This window comes from Cynocephalus volans, chromosome 1 (assembly GCF_027409185.1).
Source record: "Cynocephalus volans isolate mCynVol1 chromosome 1, mCynVol1.pri, whole genome shotgun sequence".
NCBI lineage: Eukaryota > Metazoa > Chordata > Mammalia > Dermoptera > Cynocephalidae > Cynocephalus > Cynocephalus volans.
The window spans coordinates 124,514,954-124,534,136 of NC_084460.1; the positions used below are offsets into that span (position 1 = coordinate 124,514,954).

Genomic DNA, 19,183 nt, shown 5'->3' on the forward strand with positions numbered 1-19,183 from the left:
ACTACAGTCTAGTATTTATTGCTCACCCACATATATTCTTGCCTTAAAAGCTGGAAAACAGGTCTGCTGTTCCTGGATGGGCACTAAAACTTCAGGCACCAGTTCTTGAAGCTATAACTGAATCTGTGTCAGTGCCTACTTCTCACTGTGATTTTAAATTCATTCTTCATTTTTGTCATCTGGGGATATCCCTTTTTTTCCTCCTGACTTTCTCTTGAGCTAGTCAGTCTCTCTCTCTCTGTGTGTGTGTGTGTGTGTCTCTCTCTCTCTCTTTCAAAATGTTTTTATAGTATTTCTATGAGTTTGAAGTAGGAGGGAATCTGTCTAATGTGTCTGTGTCATTTCAGCCTACCATGTTCTTAGATTCTTAGATATGGACGAAAAACAAGTTTTAAGTAATGAGTTCAATGACAAGTTTATTTAGATTTGGGAGACCCAACATCAAGTTCTGGACAAAATTTCCCTTTTGACTTTTCTAGCTCCCGTTCTGTGAAAGAGCATGACATATTGAAAAAGACACTTAGATTTAAAACCCCACTTCCTGGGTCTAATACCTTTTGGTTCGTAAAGAATGACCTTAGACTAATCAATTTACCTCCCTGGGGCTTAGTAGTATCATCTGCAAAACAGAGGTAAATAATACCTGCTTTATCTAGCCTAGGGTTTATAGGGAAGATAGGAGAAGCTTAATAGATGCAAAGTTATGGTTTACTGCTTTACAATTTGAAGTTGAAATTGAACTTTAGTCCAATATTCTGCCCTTCCCTTTTACTCCTATCCTATCCCTTTCTTTTTCCCATACAGAACATAATCTGCTCATGGTATTTCACTGTTTGTATTTTTTTTTTTTTTGTCTCATCAGTAGAATCAACTAAAACTCCAGTACAATGTTGAATAGAAATGGCAATAACAGGCATCTTTGTTCCATTCCCAATCTCATGGGAAATTTTCAGTATAATACCATTAAGTAAGGTGTTTGCTGTAGGATTTCTTTCATAGGTACATTTTATTAGACTAAAGAAGTTTCCTTCTATTTCTGTTTTAATGAGAGTTTGTATCTTGAATGAGTATCTAATTTTATCAGTTGCTTTTTCATGGTGATCATGGTTTTCCTGCTTTATTCTGTTACTATGGCAAATTAAATAGACAGATTTTTAAATGTTAAACTAACCTTGCCATCCTGGAATAAATCCAACTTGGTCTTGATGTAGTAGTCTTTTCATATATCACTAGATTCAGTTTGCTAATTTTTTTTTCCAGATATTTGCATCTAAATGATGAGAAAGACTAGCTTATCATTTTCCTTTCTTTTAACCTTCTTGTGAGGTTTTAGTATCAGGCTTATGTTAGCCTCATGAAATGAGTTGGTAAGTGTTATTTCTGTATCCTCTGGAAGAATTTGTGTAAGATTGGTGTTATTTTTTCCTTATGTATCTTAAAGAATTCATAGTTGAAACCATCTGGACTTAAGATTTTCTTTGTGGGAAGTTTTTAAGTAACATTAAAGAAAATATGAAAATGACTATATTTCTTCTTGCATCACTTTTTGTAATTTATGTTTTTGAAAGAATTTGCCCATTTCATGAAAATTATGAAAAAAAAATTGTGTTCTGTCTTCTAATTATCTTTCAATAAGACAATAGAACAATAAGACTATTACTTTATTCCCTTTTATTGTTTCTGGTATGGGTAATTTGTGGCCTTTATTTTATTTTTTTCATCAGTCTTGTTAGAGGTCTCTCAAAGACCGGTTTCTGGCTTTGTTGATTTTCTTTATTATGTGGGGGTTTTTTGTATTTCATTGATTTCTGCTTTTATCTATGTTATATTCATACTTCCTTGGGTTTAACTTGCTGTCTTTTTTCTAACTTCTTTAAATGAATAGTTGCTTCATTGGTTCCTTTCAGGCTTTCTTTTAGAGTTCTGAGGCTCCAAAATTCCTGTCTAAGCACAGTTTTAGCTGTATTCTTGAAATTTTGTTCAATTTCATTCAGTTCAAAATATTGCCTGGTTTCCATTGTGGTTTCTTCTTTGAATCATGGGTTATTTAGAATTGTGTTTCTTAATTTTCAAACATTCAACAGTGTTTGTTTTAAGTATTGATTTCTAGCTTACTTTCTTTGCACTTAGGTAATATACACTGTGATTTTATCCTCTGAAATTTGTTGAGATTTGCTCTATATACCATTTTATGGTCAATTTTGGTAAATATTTTATGTACACTCAAAAGAATTCATATTCTGTAGTTGTTGGATGCACTGTTCTAAATATATTAGGTCAAGCTCAAACTTGTTAATTATTTTGTTCAAATCCGTCTACTGATTTTTTTTTTTTTTTTTTTGCTGTTTCATCATTTGCTAAGAAATGAATGTTATAATCTCTATAAGTGTGGATTTGTCTATTTCTCATTTTAATTCTGTTTATTTTTTATTTATATACTTGGAGGTTATATTACTAGGTATATAGTAATTTAAGATTGTTTAACTTCTTGAAGGAGTTAACATTTTATTATTGTGATAAGTCCCTCTCGCTGTCTGGTAATAAATACATTGTGTCTTGAAGTCTATCTTGTATGGTATTAGTTAAACCAGCTTATTTTTTTTAAGCCAGTTTATTTTTAGTTAGTGTTTGTGTGGTATATCTTTTTTCCGTCTTTTAACTTTTATATTTCCTGTGTCCCTATATTTATGGTATGCCTCTTGTAAGTAAAATATAAATAAATTTTGTTTTGATGACCATTTTGACAGTCTTAGTCTTTTAATTTGATATTTGGGCCTTACCCCCAGATATTCTGATTCACAGTTACGTATGCTGCCCAGGAATCTACATTTTAAGAAGCATCTGAGATGATTGTGATGTAGGTGAATAGTACTTTGAGCAACACTGGATAGGTCATGGAATTGGTTTTCCAAGTAGATACAGAAGTGGTTAATGACAGGATTTAGAGCAGGTAGGCAAGACTAAGAATCAGATGCTCGTAGTAAGCTAGTAGGTACTAACAATAAGGCAAGAGTGGAGGGGAGTTAACTGATGGTCCAGAGCCTCTAAAGAATACAAGTTTTTTATATAAATGTAGAGGAATAATGTATTGGAAGTAGCTTTGGAGGGTAAGCAAAGCATTTCCTATTTCTCAACTTCAAGGTAATTAGAATGTTGAAGAGTGAATAGCATCTATCTGAGAGGGCATAATGAGAAGTTGAGTCTTCAGGCATTAGTTAATATATTGAGGTTTAGGATAGGGTGTAATGGAGTTTTGTAGCTATGGAGTAAGATTCCAGGAGAAAATTGGAAATATTCAGAGAAAGGAAACAATTGGGGGTTGAATGATGGGTAGGTGAAGCAGAAAGCAATTTGGGGATAAGATTATGAGAGACCAATTAAAGACCCAACATATATGGTAACTGAGGATAACAGGGATGTAAAATGTCTTGAGTATAGGTGGTGGCAAAGTTTCCAAAAGGAGCTTGTCTCAGCATTCCCCTGTGTGTGAGGGTAGAGATTTGATTGTGTCTTCAAGGAATGCTTTTGTGCAAGTTCCAGAGAGCCGGCCAACATGAGATTAGTTAGTTCTTAAGACTCTGACCAAGTTTAAGAAGTAACAGCAGCAATTCCCTTTGGAAACCCCTGCTTTGGCAAAGTGAAGTTGGAATTCCCTTGTAGACTGCAGATTTTTTAACTCTGCCCATGGTTTCAAGGAACCTGGGAAGGAAATAAAACTGCCTTAAAGGGGACTGGAACAAAGGCTTTGGTAGTCAAAGACAAATGTCATAAGATAATGTGACTGATTTACTGGGATGAGTGTAATACTAATAGATTCCTTTAAAGATAGTCTGACCCAAAGTGCATTACTATGGAAGAATAGGGAATATGGGACTGAAAGTGACCTTGCTTTTATTACTGTTCATCGTATTGGGCTGATTGATCTCTGGTCTTGCATTTTTGAGAAGTATGCATTTCTTGAGTGACAACATAAGTTAAGAGGCATTTTTAACCGATAATCTTAAGGAAAGTTGTCATAGACATGTAAATCATTTTGACTATTGTTATAATAAAGTGAATAGTTCTTCCCTCTAGAAAGAATGATTAAAGCTTGTAAAGCCTTTATCTAAATAGCTTGGAAAAACACTGTCTTCCATAGCAGCTTTTATACTGCAATTACAGTTTCTATGTTATTGAAACCTGTGAGAGGGGATTTCCAGAATTAGTGTAGATCCATGAATACAGACTCTACAAAACTCTTAGAAACAGTTGCCCCATTTAGCTCACTTTAAATCTGTTAAGAGCCAACTGAAAATAGAGATAATAAAGGTGATAATGTGATTGTTTAATTTCAAGTACAGGGTGAAGCTCACGAGTTTGATGTTAACTCAGTAGTTATCAACATTTGGGAATTAGTACTCAGTGAAGAGGTGCTCATAACTGAACTGAAGGGAAAAGGAAGAAAAGTTTTATTTTGTATTATTCATTCATTCCTGTCTTCTAATTTTGTTGCCCCAAGTCTAATTGGACCAATATAAACACATGGATACTCTTAATTATGAAAACAAGACATTTAGAATTTAATCTTTTCACAGATTTTAAATAAGGAAAATTGATTTATCATTTCTAGTTCATTTTAATGGGATTTTTAACTCTCTAATATTGCACATTGCATATAATCAATATTTATTGAATTCCTCTTTGGGCAGCATTACAATGTGCAAGCACTGGGGAGGGAAAAAAAGCATAGTCTCTGTGCTAAAAATATGAGGTGGTATCTAGTAGGTGAGAAAATGTTTATATATAAATTATCTTTAAAATGACATTAATGATGATAACTAACACATTTTGGTGCTTACTTTGGCTAGGCACCCATTTACATATCTGTTCATTTCATTCCCACAACAGCCTTGCAAGGTAGTTGCTATTAGTATTCTTATTTGACACATGAAGGAGTTGAAGCACAGAGGTGTTATATGACTTGTCCAAGATCACGTTGCTAGTAAGTGATGGAGTTGGGATTCAAACCCACACAGTCTGTTTTAAGAGCCTGTGCTCTTGATCACTACTCTTTACAGCCTCTTGTTCCAGGATGGTATTAAGAAAAAAGTGTTCCAGTGCTGTTTAATACAGTAACCACCAGCTTCATGTAGCAATTTAAATTAAAATTTACTAACATTAGAATTTTAGTTCCTCAGTTGGACGATCCATATTTCAACTGCTCAGTAGTCACATGCTGCTAGTGGTTACTATATTGTACATTTATATCATTGCAGAAAGTTCTCTGGGACAACACAGTTATAGAAAATAAGTATTATAGCAGTTCAGGAGAGAAAGTGAGGTGTATGTTAAGGATGTAAAATTATACTAGATGTTAAGGTTTGAATGGGTTGCCTGGGTAACTGGGCAGATGGATTATTCCCCAAGAAGGGTATTATAGATAAAAGAGAAAGAAATGATAATAAGTTCAGTTCTAGACATGGTGAAGGAAGGTATCTGTGAGCTGTCCAACTGAAGCTGTCCAGAAAGCATTTGGAAATGAAGTGCTGAAGTTCAAGAGAGAATTCTGAGTTGGAATCATCTGTATGGGGATAATCCTGAACTGAGGGCTGATGGGGTTTTTAAAAGAAAAAGTTTAGAAAGTGAAGAGGGAGATCCTTGAGGTAGGTATATTTAGAGAGTTGGTGGTGAAAGGGATCAGACAGAGAAAGATTGACCAAAGAGGTAGGAAGATAGCCAAGATGATGAACTACCACGAGAGCAAAGAATTTCATGAAGGAGGGATTGATTTTTTATGTGAAAATACTGTAGAGATAGAAGGATGAGAGAGAAAAAAATAAAAAAGAAACAAACGTTGGATTTAGTGATGACGAAGTCAGTTCTGACCTTTGAAAGTGCAATGAATATTAGTGGCAGAAACTAAATTATGTGATTAGGCACAGAAGAAATAAATAGGTATATTCTCCTAGATGATTTTTTTTACCCTTCTCTCTTTTCTCTCAACTGTCTCCTAAGACCTTCTACCTTCATTTCTCTCTTTAATAGTACTTGTGCAGGTACAGATACTAAACCAAACAAAAAGGCATCTACAACATCCAGTGTTCTCTCTTGATGTGTTTTATTTTCTTTACTAAATTTGTTTCTGCTTTTGAAAAGTTACAAATAGTGAATGAATTCTTCAAATGAGACAAAACCTTATGCACGTAGGTCTTGATTTGGTTTCCAGTAAAAAGTCAAGAAGTGAGTAAATGAGAAGGTCCAAAGTGGCAGCAGCATTGAGAAGTGTGTTTCCTTTTCCCATTTGATGATCAGCGTGTACTGTTGCTTCCTATTAAGAAAATCCTCCTTGTATAGCTGCAAGGTCTGTAATGACTTTAATTATTAGGTCCTTAATGACCTGATTTAAATATAAAACACACTTCTTATAGTTTGGCATTATCTCCCCATCATGCTGGGCTTTTAGTGTAGGACCAAGGCACCACTTATTGTGTTAAGAGCAATACTTGTTATAATATCAAGCTTTCCCTTGGACATTACTCACCCATGTAAAGGATATAATATCATAGCTGCAAGCATTAAGTTACTGGTTTAAAGTCCTTAGGACTTATTCTATGTGAATTAATTTAAATTTAGCTAGTATTAATTGAGCAAGTTGCAAAGGAGGGAGCAAACCTCTTCTAATTTTAGAAGGAAGCATGAAAAGATTTGATTAGGGAATGTATTTTGTGGTGGAGAAGAGTATAGATGAGTGGGTCAGTCTGGCTTGGGAGTTGGCACAGCTGGAAAGGTGCTGGCTAACAGACTTGATACATTGCAAGGTTAAGAGATCATACTACCTAGGAATTGTATTACATGGTGGTTATTCTCAGAGAAGTTGTAGTTTTTTAGAGGAGACAACATTAGACATTTGAAATAGTTTCAGAGAAAGTGGTATACTCTAATGGTTTCCAAACTTAGCTATATATCAAAATCATGTAGAGAGCTTTTAAAAAAGTACAGACTTTTGGGCCCTATCCTAGAAGCTTCAAGGATGGTCTGTATTTTTTAACAAATTTCCTATTGGTTTTCATTTAGTTTGTTCTCAGAACTGTACGTGAGAAGCACTGGAATTTAGTAAAACGATAAACTGAATATAATAAAACCTTGGAGGATGAGATATCCTAAATTTATTCATTTATTTAACAGACATATCCAGATATCTAATATATGCTAGATATCTAATATTATGCTATTTTCTAAGGCTACAAAGATGAATAATACATGGTCTCTGCCCTTATGCTGAGGGTCTGATAGAGATATTGGCAGATAAATAAGACGGTGTGCTTAGCAAAATGATAGAGGTGTACAGGGTGTTATGGAAGCAAATACGAGGAGTGTCTAACCCTTCCTGGTTGGTTTGGGTCAGTGAGGGAAGGCAGGGTCAGGAAAGCTTTGCTGAAGTGGCTACGTTTTTTCATAACAGGGAACTTACTCCTTATAACACCTTGTATTGTTTGTTTCAATTGTTTTACTTAGAAATCTTGCTAAAATATAATATACATTTCTCTGCTTTCTTAAGCAGAACTCATGTAGTTTAACCTTTTTATTGATGACTTGGTATGATCCCATATTATCAGTTATTTATGCCATATAGCACAATAGTGATACCCTTTATTGCAGATACAGGAGTAATTTCCATTATCCAAAATGGTCCCCGACCACTCTGCTATTCTCATTTTTCTATCCTGTTGTCTTTGTTATCAGTCTTCTTAATGTCAGTGTGGCTGTCTGTAGAGTACCATATTTACTTAAACTTCTCCTTAGCCAAAAGGGCTTGGACAAAAATATTATGAGTAAGTAAAAGTGTAAAGCAGTCTGCTGAATATAGTATGTGAGTTTTAGTGCATTTTATAACATCTATTTTAACTACTGAACTATCTTTATTATTGTTATTATTGTTATTATTTCAAAGCCAGTAGATACATTAGAAATTGCTTAATACAACTCCTTCCTTTTAAAGGCAAAGAAACTGAGGCTGAAGGATATCAGGGATGATCAATGACAATAAAGGGGTATAATCTAGGCCTCCTGATACCCAAATAGTTCCATTCTGTAAAATTAGCAGTTCTTAACTAGGGGGTTACAACAGAATCATTTGGAGAATTGTTCAAAATATGCATGCCTAGGATTTATCCCCAAAGGTCCTGATTCAGTAAGTCTGGCATGTATATTTCTTAAAAAAAAAAAAAAAAAATTCTGGAAGATTGTGATGTATATCACTAAACTTTAATCTGGTTGCCATATATCAGAATTTGTTTCTGAATAGTTAGGTAGTATAGGCAACAAATGCTTCTAGAGCCTAGACCATGAGAAAGAGAGAGACTTTGAAGTTTACTATGAGTGAGAAAGTCTTTGGAGGGTTTTGAGCAGAAAGATGATATGATATAACTTGCATTTTTTTTTTTCCTGACCGGTAAGGGGATCGCAACCCTCAGCATGGTGTGGTCTGCACCACGCTCAGCCAGTGAGCGCACCAGCCATCCCTATATAAGATCCGAACCCGCAGCCTCGGCACTACCAGCGCAGCACTCTCCCGAGTGAGCCAGGGGGCCGGCCCTATAACTTGCATTTTTAAAGGACTACTCTAGCAACTGTGTGGAAAACAAACAGGGGTGGGGAGGATTTCTCTAGTAAGGAGACCAGTTAGGAGAACATTACATTAATAGAGGCAAGGTGTTAGATAGAGGCTATGACCTGGGTGGTAGTAGTGGAGATGGTGAGAAATGAACATATTTTGGATATATTTTTAAGGTCAGAGCAACAGGATTTTCTAACAAATCAGATGTGCAGTATGAAAGGAGTCAAAGATCACTCTCAAGTTTTTGGTCCAAGTAACTGGAAGGATGGATTTGAGCTTTACTGACAGAGAAAACTAGAAGAAGGAAAGGTTTAGGAGGAAGATCAGGAAATTATTTTTGGATATGTTAAATTTGAGGTCAGTAGTAGACATCCAAATTGTAGTCTGGTGGATATGGTAGTCTGAAGTTTCCAGGATGGATACAAATTTGGAATTCATCAAAATAATGATGACATTTAAAATCGTAAGATTAGATGAAATTGCCACAAGAGCAAGTGTTGATAGAGGAGAAAAAAAGACTGAAGAACTAAGCCTTGGGACACGCCAACAATGAGAGGACAGAGAGATATGGAGAATCAAAATGAAGACTGAAAAGGACTAGTCAGTGAGGTGGGAAGAAAACCAGGAAAGTGTCATAGTCTAGAAGCTAAGTGAAGAAAGTATTGCAAGGCACAAGGAGTGATTAGTTGTGTCTAATGGTGGAGTAAGATGAAAACTGTTAATTGACCTTTGGAGTTAGCAATGTGAAGGTCATTGGTGATCTTGACAAGGAATAGTTCAGTGGGGTAATTGGGGCAAAAGTTTGATAGAAATAAGTTCAAAAGAGAATATGAAGAAAAGAATTAGAGTGGACAATAGACAGCTCTTTGGAGTGCTTTTGCTGTGAAAAGGAACAGAGAAGTGGCATGATGACTGGAGGAGGACAGGAGGTCACAAGAAGGTTAATTTTTTAAGATGGAGGAAATTATAGCATGTTTGTATGCTGGTGAGAATTATCCAACAGAGGAAAAAATTATGATAAAAAGGAGAGAGGGGGAGAACTGGTGGAACTACATCTTTGAATAAGAACTACGTCTTTGAGTAAGACTTTGAGTAGGATCTCACACACAAGAGGAAAATTTAGCCTAGGGACACAGACAGCCTAAGACAATAGCAGGAGGGAAAGCAGATTATATGGGCACAGATGCAGGTGGATAGATATGGGAAGAGCAGGTTGTAGAAGTTTTTTTCTAATTGCTTCTGTCCTAGGAAGAAAGCTTATTAACTGTGATTGAGGATGGGGAAGAAAAATTGGAAGTTTGTAAAAGAAGAGAAAGTACGAAATAGTTATCTGGTAGAAAAAAAGGGTAAATGGAGTATGGAACTGACTGAAGACAGCTCCAGAGGTACACTTAAATTTAAAATGAATCCAATGTATTTTTCTGAGCTTCACATTCAGCTAGCTGGGTTGTAGATATGAAATAGGGGAAAAGGTGGACATAACCACGTTGGAATTTTGTCAGATGAATACAGCGTGATAGGGGAGCAAAGGAGTGATTGTAATGATGGATCATGGAATTCATGCTTGGGAAGGATGTGTGGCTTTGGAAGTAGAAGGGGAACCTGTGAAAGATGTTAGGATCAATTATCTATATGGTCTTCTGGGGTCAAAGATTATTAGAATTGCAGTGTTAAAGAGAGTAAGCTTGAAAAATAGGAGGAGGTGATGAGAGTGTCAGAGAGTGAGATATTGACATAGAATGTCCAATGCTTTCAACTAGAATGAGAGTGCTTACCAGTTTGCTTAGTAGCTATAATAATTATTTTAATTGGTTGATTTGTTAGATTCATGACTACAAAGAAGGAACTCCAGAAGAGAAGACCTGCTATATAGAATTATGGGATGTTGGAGGCTCTGTGGGCAGTGCCAGCAGTGTGAAAAGCACAAGAGCAGTATTCTACAACTCTGTAAATGGTAAAGCATTTTTTTATTTCTACCATATATTAATGGTTTAGGAGTATAGATCATCAGATGTAGAATGATGTGGCATGCCACGCTCATCTTAATCTAATAATACTCACAACTCTTGAATTAAATCTGCATGTAACATTCCAGTGTGTGTTTCTATATTCAAACCATGTAATTCAAAATACTAAACATCAGCTTTTTCTAAGTGTTTCTTTTATATTATTGTCATAAATTAAATATTGAAAAATAAATTGTATTTTGGGTACTTGACATAAAACATGGAACTTTCAGAACACTGTCCCCTGGGAGTGCTGTTTCTCCACTCAGTTGAGTAAGTACAGTAGGACCATAGGAGTTTCATAGTCTTAAACCAGATGGCACAGAGATACAGGGATTTCTTTCATCTGCTCCTTAGAAAGAGTTCTATGTAGTTATAAAGAGCTGTCTAAGAGTGTTTTTAAGAGTGGAGAAATTTCATCCCATTATAGATATTCAAATACCTGAAGCAGACCTCCAGATGGAGGTGTGTAATAGAGAACATAATTGCAATTCATAGAGTGCCTATACTGTGTCAAGAGACTAAACCACTTACACCTGTGATCTGCCTATAGACTTTATTTTTTCTTTTTTTTTGAATTCATTTTTATAACCTTTTTATTAGCTGTGAAATAGCATTTCAACTTGTCTTTGATTAACATACCAAAAGATCTGGTATTTCACTTCTTCCCTCTGGTAAATGCATAGCCATTAATGGGACCTCATTTATGCTATGATTAGATCTCATTCAATATTAGGTTTATCACATTGCATTCATTTGATATCTTAATTCCTTATGTTCCTCTTTCAGTGTCTTCCTATATCATTAGGTGTTGGAGATACCACAAAAAACAAATACAGAAGGTTCTTGCCATTGGATACATACTATAGAATAAAGGATGAGTTGTGTTATTCAGACCCATGTCCCATTTAGCTCAGAATTCTATCTGAAAATGTCACAGTCTAATTGAAGACACAAAACATTCATAAATAAAACACAGTTATAAGATGATAACATTAATATATGCCATCATCATGCAAGAAAGTACATGATAATGGCATGTATTAATAAAATGTATATAAATGAGAAAAACAGTAAGATAAAACTGGTATAGTGTGAGGTGACTTCTCAGAAAAAAGGAGAGAAGGAAATGAAACCTAGTTTAGATAGAGTCAAGTGGTAAACTTGTATCAGACAAATGAATTGTAAAAGTAGATATCAATCTGATCTGGCACACAGAAGTTTGGATATATATATATATAATATAGATATCTTTGAGACAGAAGTAGGATAAAAATTATATATAAATAATACAGATAAAGGCCATTCAAACCTAGAAACTATGGAATTCTGAGTTGCAAATTTGTAAGTGCTGAAAAAGTTCAGTCATCTCAATCCATATTTATTTGATTATCTCTTCTATACCTATTATTCATTAGTGATTTGTCTCTTCCTTTAATACTATAGAAAGAATTATATGTATCCTCTGTTAGTTTTTCAGCTAAGACTGAGATATAGTTTCTTAAATTTAAAAAAAAAAAAAAAGTCCCTGTTGTTTATTGAAAAACGTATTTCTGCATTCTTTCACCCTAGCTCTGGAAATTTCTCCTGATACAAACACTCAAGTTTCTTCATTCCATCTACCGTCTTTAGTTCCTAAGAAACAGATAAAAGGATTACTCCATTCAAATGCACAGTCTTTATTCTTAGCAATAACTTTCTTCCCTCAATACCCTACCTTCTTCTTACTCTGATGAGCTAGGCTGGTAATCTCAGAAGGAAACCTAAAAAGTGTCATTACTTCTGTCCCTGAGATTAGAACAGTCACATATTCTCATCAGCTGTCACCCTGACTCCTTTCATTCAGGCCCTACCTTGGCTCTTCTAGCTCATATTCTACAAAGCAAGAAATCTCACCCAAATGAAAGAGGAAGAATAAGGGAAAACAGTGCTCGAATGCCCTTAAAAACTCAAAAGCCTTACTTAGAGATCCTCAAAAGATAAACTCCTCCCTATCCATCTAATAGCTAACCTAGGCCTTTGTAGTCCTTTCAATCCCCCAACCCAAAGTCTCACCCATAGTGTTGTAATATTTGTACCTGAGAAATAGGGAAGAGAGAAAATATCTGCCACTTTTTTGCCCTAAAATGAGATTTTATTCTGCTTTCTCCCAATCTTTTACTGATAGATTACCAGAGTGCAAATTCTGGATACCCCACTTAACCTTGTGACTTAGGGCAAGTTGCTTCCCCTCTTTGAGCCTCAGTTTCCTCATGTGCATAATGAAGGTAATAGTAATTATTACCTCATAGGACTATTCTAAAAATTAGATAACACATGTAAAGCACAATATCTAACATATAAGTACTGAATAAATATTAGCTATGTTCTTTAATGGGAGCTCTTATTCCTTTTTTTAATCTATACCCTTGATGCCTATTAGAACCCCTCATTGAGGAAGGTAGAGTGAGTGCGGTTGTGTATGGGGGCAAGTGTCAGACTTCTATTTGTTCTAGATGCCAGGAGAGGTACAGGTTTATCTGAGCTGGCTGGACCAAGTCAACTATAGCTTGCGTAAGCACCTTAGTTACACAGATGGCTGTAAAAACTATAGAAGCCAATTAATTCTATGTCTTCTGCCCTTCTTTATCAAATTGATGTATCCTACATCTTGAAGATAGAGGAATCATCAGCTTCATATCCTCTTTTCACAGTAGAACCTGGGTAACACAGGGAAGGGTTTGGAGTTTAAAAACCTATAGTCTTTTGACCGTAAGATGATATCCTAAATTCTACTAAGCATTAAAGCTTTTTCTCTTTTGTCTGTATCTTACTATAATAGCCTGCCTTGCCTTTTTATCTAGGATCTTAATTGATTCTGTTTTTAATTGTAGTTCTGAGCTTCATTGTATCTTATTTTTCTCAGTTTCTCAAAAGTTCATTTATTTTCTACTCTTCATGCTTCTTGACTATCTTTTCCTACTCTCTTCTATTGGCATATTTTCTTTTACTCTATTAACTAAATCTCTTGTAGGTAGCAAGCTTACATGGCTAACCATTAATTCAAAGAACTAGAAAATTAGATGTTTCAGTCGATTAGGCCCAAATGATCTACAGGACATTATTTTGTCAGCTAAAGAATAGCAATTGCATCTAATTAAATAAATATCAGTTTAATAAATTTTTATTACTTAATATTATTTTTAATGAGAATAAGTAATATATGTATATACTAATGTCTATGGTAGTACTAAGTACAGTGCAGAAACAACTAACTTTTTGCATGAGTATAATTTCTTATATACTTGAAGTAGTTTTGATTCTCTTGATTGATAAGGTGGTTCTGTAACTAGGACCAGGCATAGAGTAGGCACTCAGGAGGTGTTGAATAAAGAATAAGGAAAGATATTCCAAAAGGTTAAAGACATCTTGCCAGTCCCTTAGAATTAAAAAAAATTTGTATAACTGAAAAAGAAAGTTTTATAATTATTTGTAAGTATTTGTAAAGAAAATTTTAGAATAATTGTATCTAGTTTTGTTAGTTATACTAGAATGCTAGATTTTTTAACTAATCTAATGCTTGTACTTACTAAGCTTCACTTTGCCCATTGTGAAATAAAGAGGAATAGTTACGGTATTGACATTATTTTCTCTGATTATTTTAGGTATTATTTTAGTACACGACTTAACAAATAAGAAGTCATCCCAAAACTTGTATCGATGGTCATTGGAAGCTCTCAACAGGGATTTGGTGCCAACAGGAGTCTTGGTGACAAATGGGTAAGCCCAATATTACTTCACAACTGGTTTGAAATGTTAAAAGCAATCACAGGAATGCATACTCTCCAAAATAACACTTTGTAAGATGTTTGACTTGCAAATATTTTCTCCCAGTCTATAGTTTATCTTTTCATTTGCTTAACAGTCTTTCACAGAGAAATAGTTTCCATTTTGATAAAGTATAATTTCACATTTTTTTCTTTTATGGATCATACTTTTGATATCGTATCTAAGAACTTTTTGCCTAATCCCAGATCATGCAGGTTTTCTCCTGTGTTTCTTCTACAAGTTTTATAGTTTTAGGTTTACATTTAGATCTATGATCTGTTTTAAGTTAGTTTTGGATAAGATGTGAGATTTTGATTGATTTCAATTTCTGCACATGAATGTTCTCAGTTGTCCCAACACCATTTGTTGAAAAGATTGTCCTTTCTCCATTGAATTGTTTTTGCTCCTTTACCAAAATCAGTTCATATTTGTATGGGTGTATATCTGGACTCTAATTCTGTACAATTGATCGATGTGCCTGTCCCTTCACCAGTACTATGTCTTAATTATAGTCACATGATAGTAAGTCTTAAAATTAGGCAGTGTGATCCCTTCTACTTTATTCTTTCCAAAAATTGTTTAGCTATTCTAGTTAATTTGCCTTTCCATATAAATTTGAGAATAGCTTGCTATATCAACAAAAATCCTGCTCGGATTTTGATTGGAATTGCCTTAACCTATAGATGAAATTGGGAAGAATTGACATTTTTTGTTGCGTCTTTTAATTCACAAACACAGTATTTCTCTCCATTTATTTAGATCTTTTTTATTTTTTCTTCATCAGCATTTTGTAGTTTTCAGCACACAAATCCTATGCATGTTTTGTTAGATTTATACCAAAATATTTAATTTTTTTGAAGCTATTACAAATGGTATTTTTTAAACTCCGGTTTCAAATTTTTCACTGCTGGTATAAAGGAATACTACCAATTTTGAGTGCTGACCTTGTATCCTGTGACCAGAGTTTTATAGAAGAATTCTTAGGATGTTTTACATACACAGGTTTATTTCCTCCTTTTCAATCTATATGCCTTTTATCTTCTTATCTTATTGCACTGGTTATGACTTCTATTATGATACTAAATAGTGATGAGAGAGAATATCTTTGTCTTGTTCTTGATCTTAGGGGGAAAGCAGTCTTTTCACCATTAAGTGTGATGTCAGCTGTAAGGTATTGGTTGCTATCATTTATAAGGTTGAGAAAATTTCCTTCTATCCCTAATTTGCTGATAGTTTTATCATGAACATATGTTAAATTTTGTCAGAAGCTTTTTTGCATCAAATTGATATGGACATGTGGATTTCTTCTTTAGACTGTTAGTTTGGTAGACTACATTTATTGATTTTTTCAAATATTGAACCATCCTTCCATACCTTGGTCATGATATAGTATTCCTTTTATATGTTACTGGATTTGATTTGCTAATATTTTCTTGAGGATTTTTGTCTGTGTTCATAAGAGATAATGGTATGTGGTTTCTGTTCTTACACTCTGACTGGTTTTGGTGTGAGGATAATGTTAGCCTCATAAAATGAGTTACAAGTGTCCATCTTCTGTTTTCTGGAAGATATTGTGTATACTTGGTGTTATTTCTTCTTTGAGCGTTTGGTAGAATTTACCAGTGAGACCATCCGGCCCTGGAGAGATCTTACTTGAAAGGTTTTTAACTACAAATTCAATTTTTGAAATAATTATAAGACTATTGAAGTTCTTATCTATGTCATCTCATGAGTTTTGGTAGTTTGTGGTTTTTGAGGAATTCATTAATTTCATTTAACTTACTGAATTTGTGTGAGTAGAGTTCTTTATAATATTCGTTTATGCTCCTTTTCATATCTTCACAATCTATAGTGATATCCTCTTTTTCATTTCTGATTTTGGAAATTTGTGTCTTCTCTGTTTTTTTAATCAAACTTGCTAGAGGTTTATCACTTTTACTGATCTTTTCAAAGAAGCAGCTTTTGGTGTCATTGATTTTTCTCCACTGTTTTTCTGTATGCAATTTAATAGACTTCTTTTGTTGTTTCCTTCCTTCTACTTGCTTTGGGTTTATTTTGTTGTCTCTATAGTTTCTTAAGGTAGAACCTTTGATTCTGACTGGAGACCTTTCTTCTTTGCTCATAGAAGCATTTAATGCTATAAACTTCCTTCTAGGCACTGCTTTAGCTGCATCCCACAGATTTTTATCTATTTTCATTTTCATTTAATTCAAAATATTTTTTAAGATTTCTTGAGATTTCCCTATGGATTATTTAGAAATGTTTTGTTTCCAAGTATTTGGAGATTTTCCTGTTACCTTTTTTTATTATTTCTAGTTTAATTTCATTACGGTCTAAGAACACTTTGTATGATTTTATTTATTTCATATTTACACACAACCCAGCAATCAGTATGTGACCTGGGTGTTAGTCTCTCTGTTGTATCAGTTCTCAGCATCTTTGGTATGTTGATTAGGATGAGATTCATGCATGCACAGCTTTGAGAATGAGCCCGAGGGTTAATGAAATACTTTATGGTGTTGCTTTCTCAAACTCCACCCTCTCTACACTCTCCCCCATACTTTGCAGTTTGCTGGGGCTCTCTTTTTGGTTTCCATGCCAAAAAACTGGGGTTTTTGTAATCCACTCTGTCATGCACTTGCACAACTGCACCCATGTCCAGAGCCAAGTGGCAGAAGGACAAAGAAAAGAATAAAAGCAATGGGAGTTGGCCCCACTCTCTTGGGATTACAGTTTTACCAATTAGAAAAACTTCCCTTCCTCTATGTGTCTGAGCAATCCCCTTGTGTTTATAGCCTTTGCCACAACCACCATGAAATTGCTAAGGGGCTGGCTTATGAGAGAAGGAAAAAAATGTTGGATTTCCACATGCTCTCCAAGCATTAGGAGTCTCCTTTCCTGTTCCATGCATCAGACTATAGGGGTTCACTTAATATCCACTCTCAGGTAAGTTTCATTCACTCAGGGGATATGGAAGGAAAAAGATCATAAACTCAGTGGTTCAATAGTACTTCAAACTCAGGTCTTCTTCCTTAATGTGCCTACTACTGTTAACTTTTCAGAGTCTTCAGACACTTGCTTCATGAATCCCATCCAGGTTTTATAGTTGCATTCAGGGGGAAAGATAGGGTAGAGTTTGCTTATTGCATCTTACCCAGAACATAACTCCATTTCCCATTTTGACTGAAGAAAGTCTTTGAAAGACTGCTTTCTGTGTGGAGGTCTAATTGTTATGTTAAACCTAAATGTAGTATAAATTTAAGTGTGTACATGTGAATTCCTGGAAGACCTACTAAAGGATAAACACTTCTAATTTAAAACCTGTATTTCAAAGCCTCGTTGATATTTCCTGTTTCCTATATCATTTCCTTTCTTCATTGATGTAGCTTTTTTTCATTTTCTACTAGAATTATTATTAGTCAAGAAATTTATTCTGAAGTTTAGGATTAGGAGACACTATATTCATATCAGAAAGAAATCTGCATTGGTGTCAAAGAATTCAAGGTGGCAGTAAAAATTTTAGATATGCTTGCATTTTGACCCTCGCTGTGGGTTAAATGTATTCCCCCAAAAGTTCATGTGTTAGAAACTTGACTCCCATTATAACAGTGTTAAGAGAGTGGGAAATCTAATTATGGTATTTGAAAGGTGGGGCCTTTAAGAGTTGAATAAATTCCAAGGACACACCCTAGTGAATGGATTGATTTATTCATGGAGTAATGGGTTGATGGTTTAATATGTGGTCAAGGACGGCATGGTTCTGATGGCTTCATAATGAGAGCAAGTGAGAAGGTTAACTCACTCTTGATCAGGCCATTTTCTTGCCATGTGATACCCTGCATTGTTCTAGAGAGTTCCCACACAGAAGAAGGCCCCCACGAGATGTGTTCACTGGACTTTGGACTTCTCCAAAACTGTAAGAAATAAATTTTGTTTCTTTATAAATTACCCAGTGTCAGGTATTTTAGTTATAAGCAACGGAAATGGACTGATACAACCCTACAGCTTCATTTTGATACTATTGATGAACCTACAAATATATTAAACATTGGTGCTTCACTAGTACATTATTTGTAATAGCAAAAGATTTGGAAACTACCCTAGTGTCCTGCAACAGATGTGTTGAAAATAATGGTATATCTACCTACTGGAATAGCAATTCAACTCTTTTAAAAAGAATCAGGAAGATCTTTATTATATATCTATATACATCTCTATGTTAGTACACAGGACATACAGATATATACAGAAGATAAATTGTTGGGTTTAAAAAAAAGTCAAGGTGCAAAGAATATATATTGTATACCCCCATGTACTTCAGTGTGTAACTTTAAAGGGTTAGGAGTTTTTAACATAACCAACATAATTATAACACTTAAAAATTTAACAATAATTCTTTGATAATCAAATATGATTTTAATTTCCCCAATTGTCTCATAAATGTTACAGTTGACTTGTTCAAAACAGTATCTAAATAAGGTCCACTCATTGTGTGTATATGGTTTCTTAAATTTCTTTTCATCTTAGGTTCTTGCTCCTTTTTTTTTTTAATCCCTTAACAGTTTATCTGTGGATGAAGATGGCTTATTTGTCCTGTACAGTTTCCTATATTCTGTATTTTGTTGATTGTATTCCTGTAGTGTCTTTTAAATTTGTTTCTCTGAATCCTAAATCTTCTCTAAAATAGTAGTTATATATAGTGGAAAGATGCAGTGTTTTTTGTTCTTGTTTTTCCAAAATGTTATTGTGCGTATAATATGATACCTTGTTGTCT

At 34.5% G+C, this 19,183-nt stretch overlaps 1 protein-coding gene across 4 annotated transcripts in view; it reads left to right on the top strand.

The window, feature by feature from the left end:
* Nucleotides 1-19,183, top strand: part of RABL3 (RAB, member of RAS oncogene family like 3) — a 36,330-nt gene that overhangs the window by 6,495 nt on the left and 10,652 nt on the right. For all 4 annotated transcript variants that reach the window (XM_063105836.1, XM_063105844.1, XM_063105850.1 and 1 more), the window contains exons 3-4: nucleotides 10,421-10,550; nucleotides 14,247-14,361. In XM_063105836.1, the coding sequence (XP_062961906.1) occupies nucleotides 10,421-10,550; nucleotides 14,247-14,361 (245 nt within the window). The remainder of the gene's footprint in view (nucleotides 1-10,420; nucleotides 10,551-14,246; nucleotides 14,362-19,183) is intronic.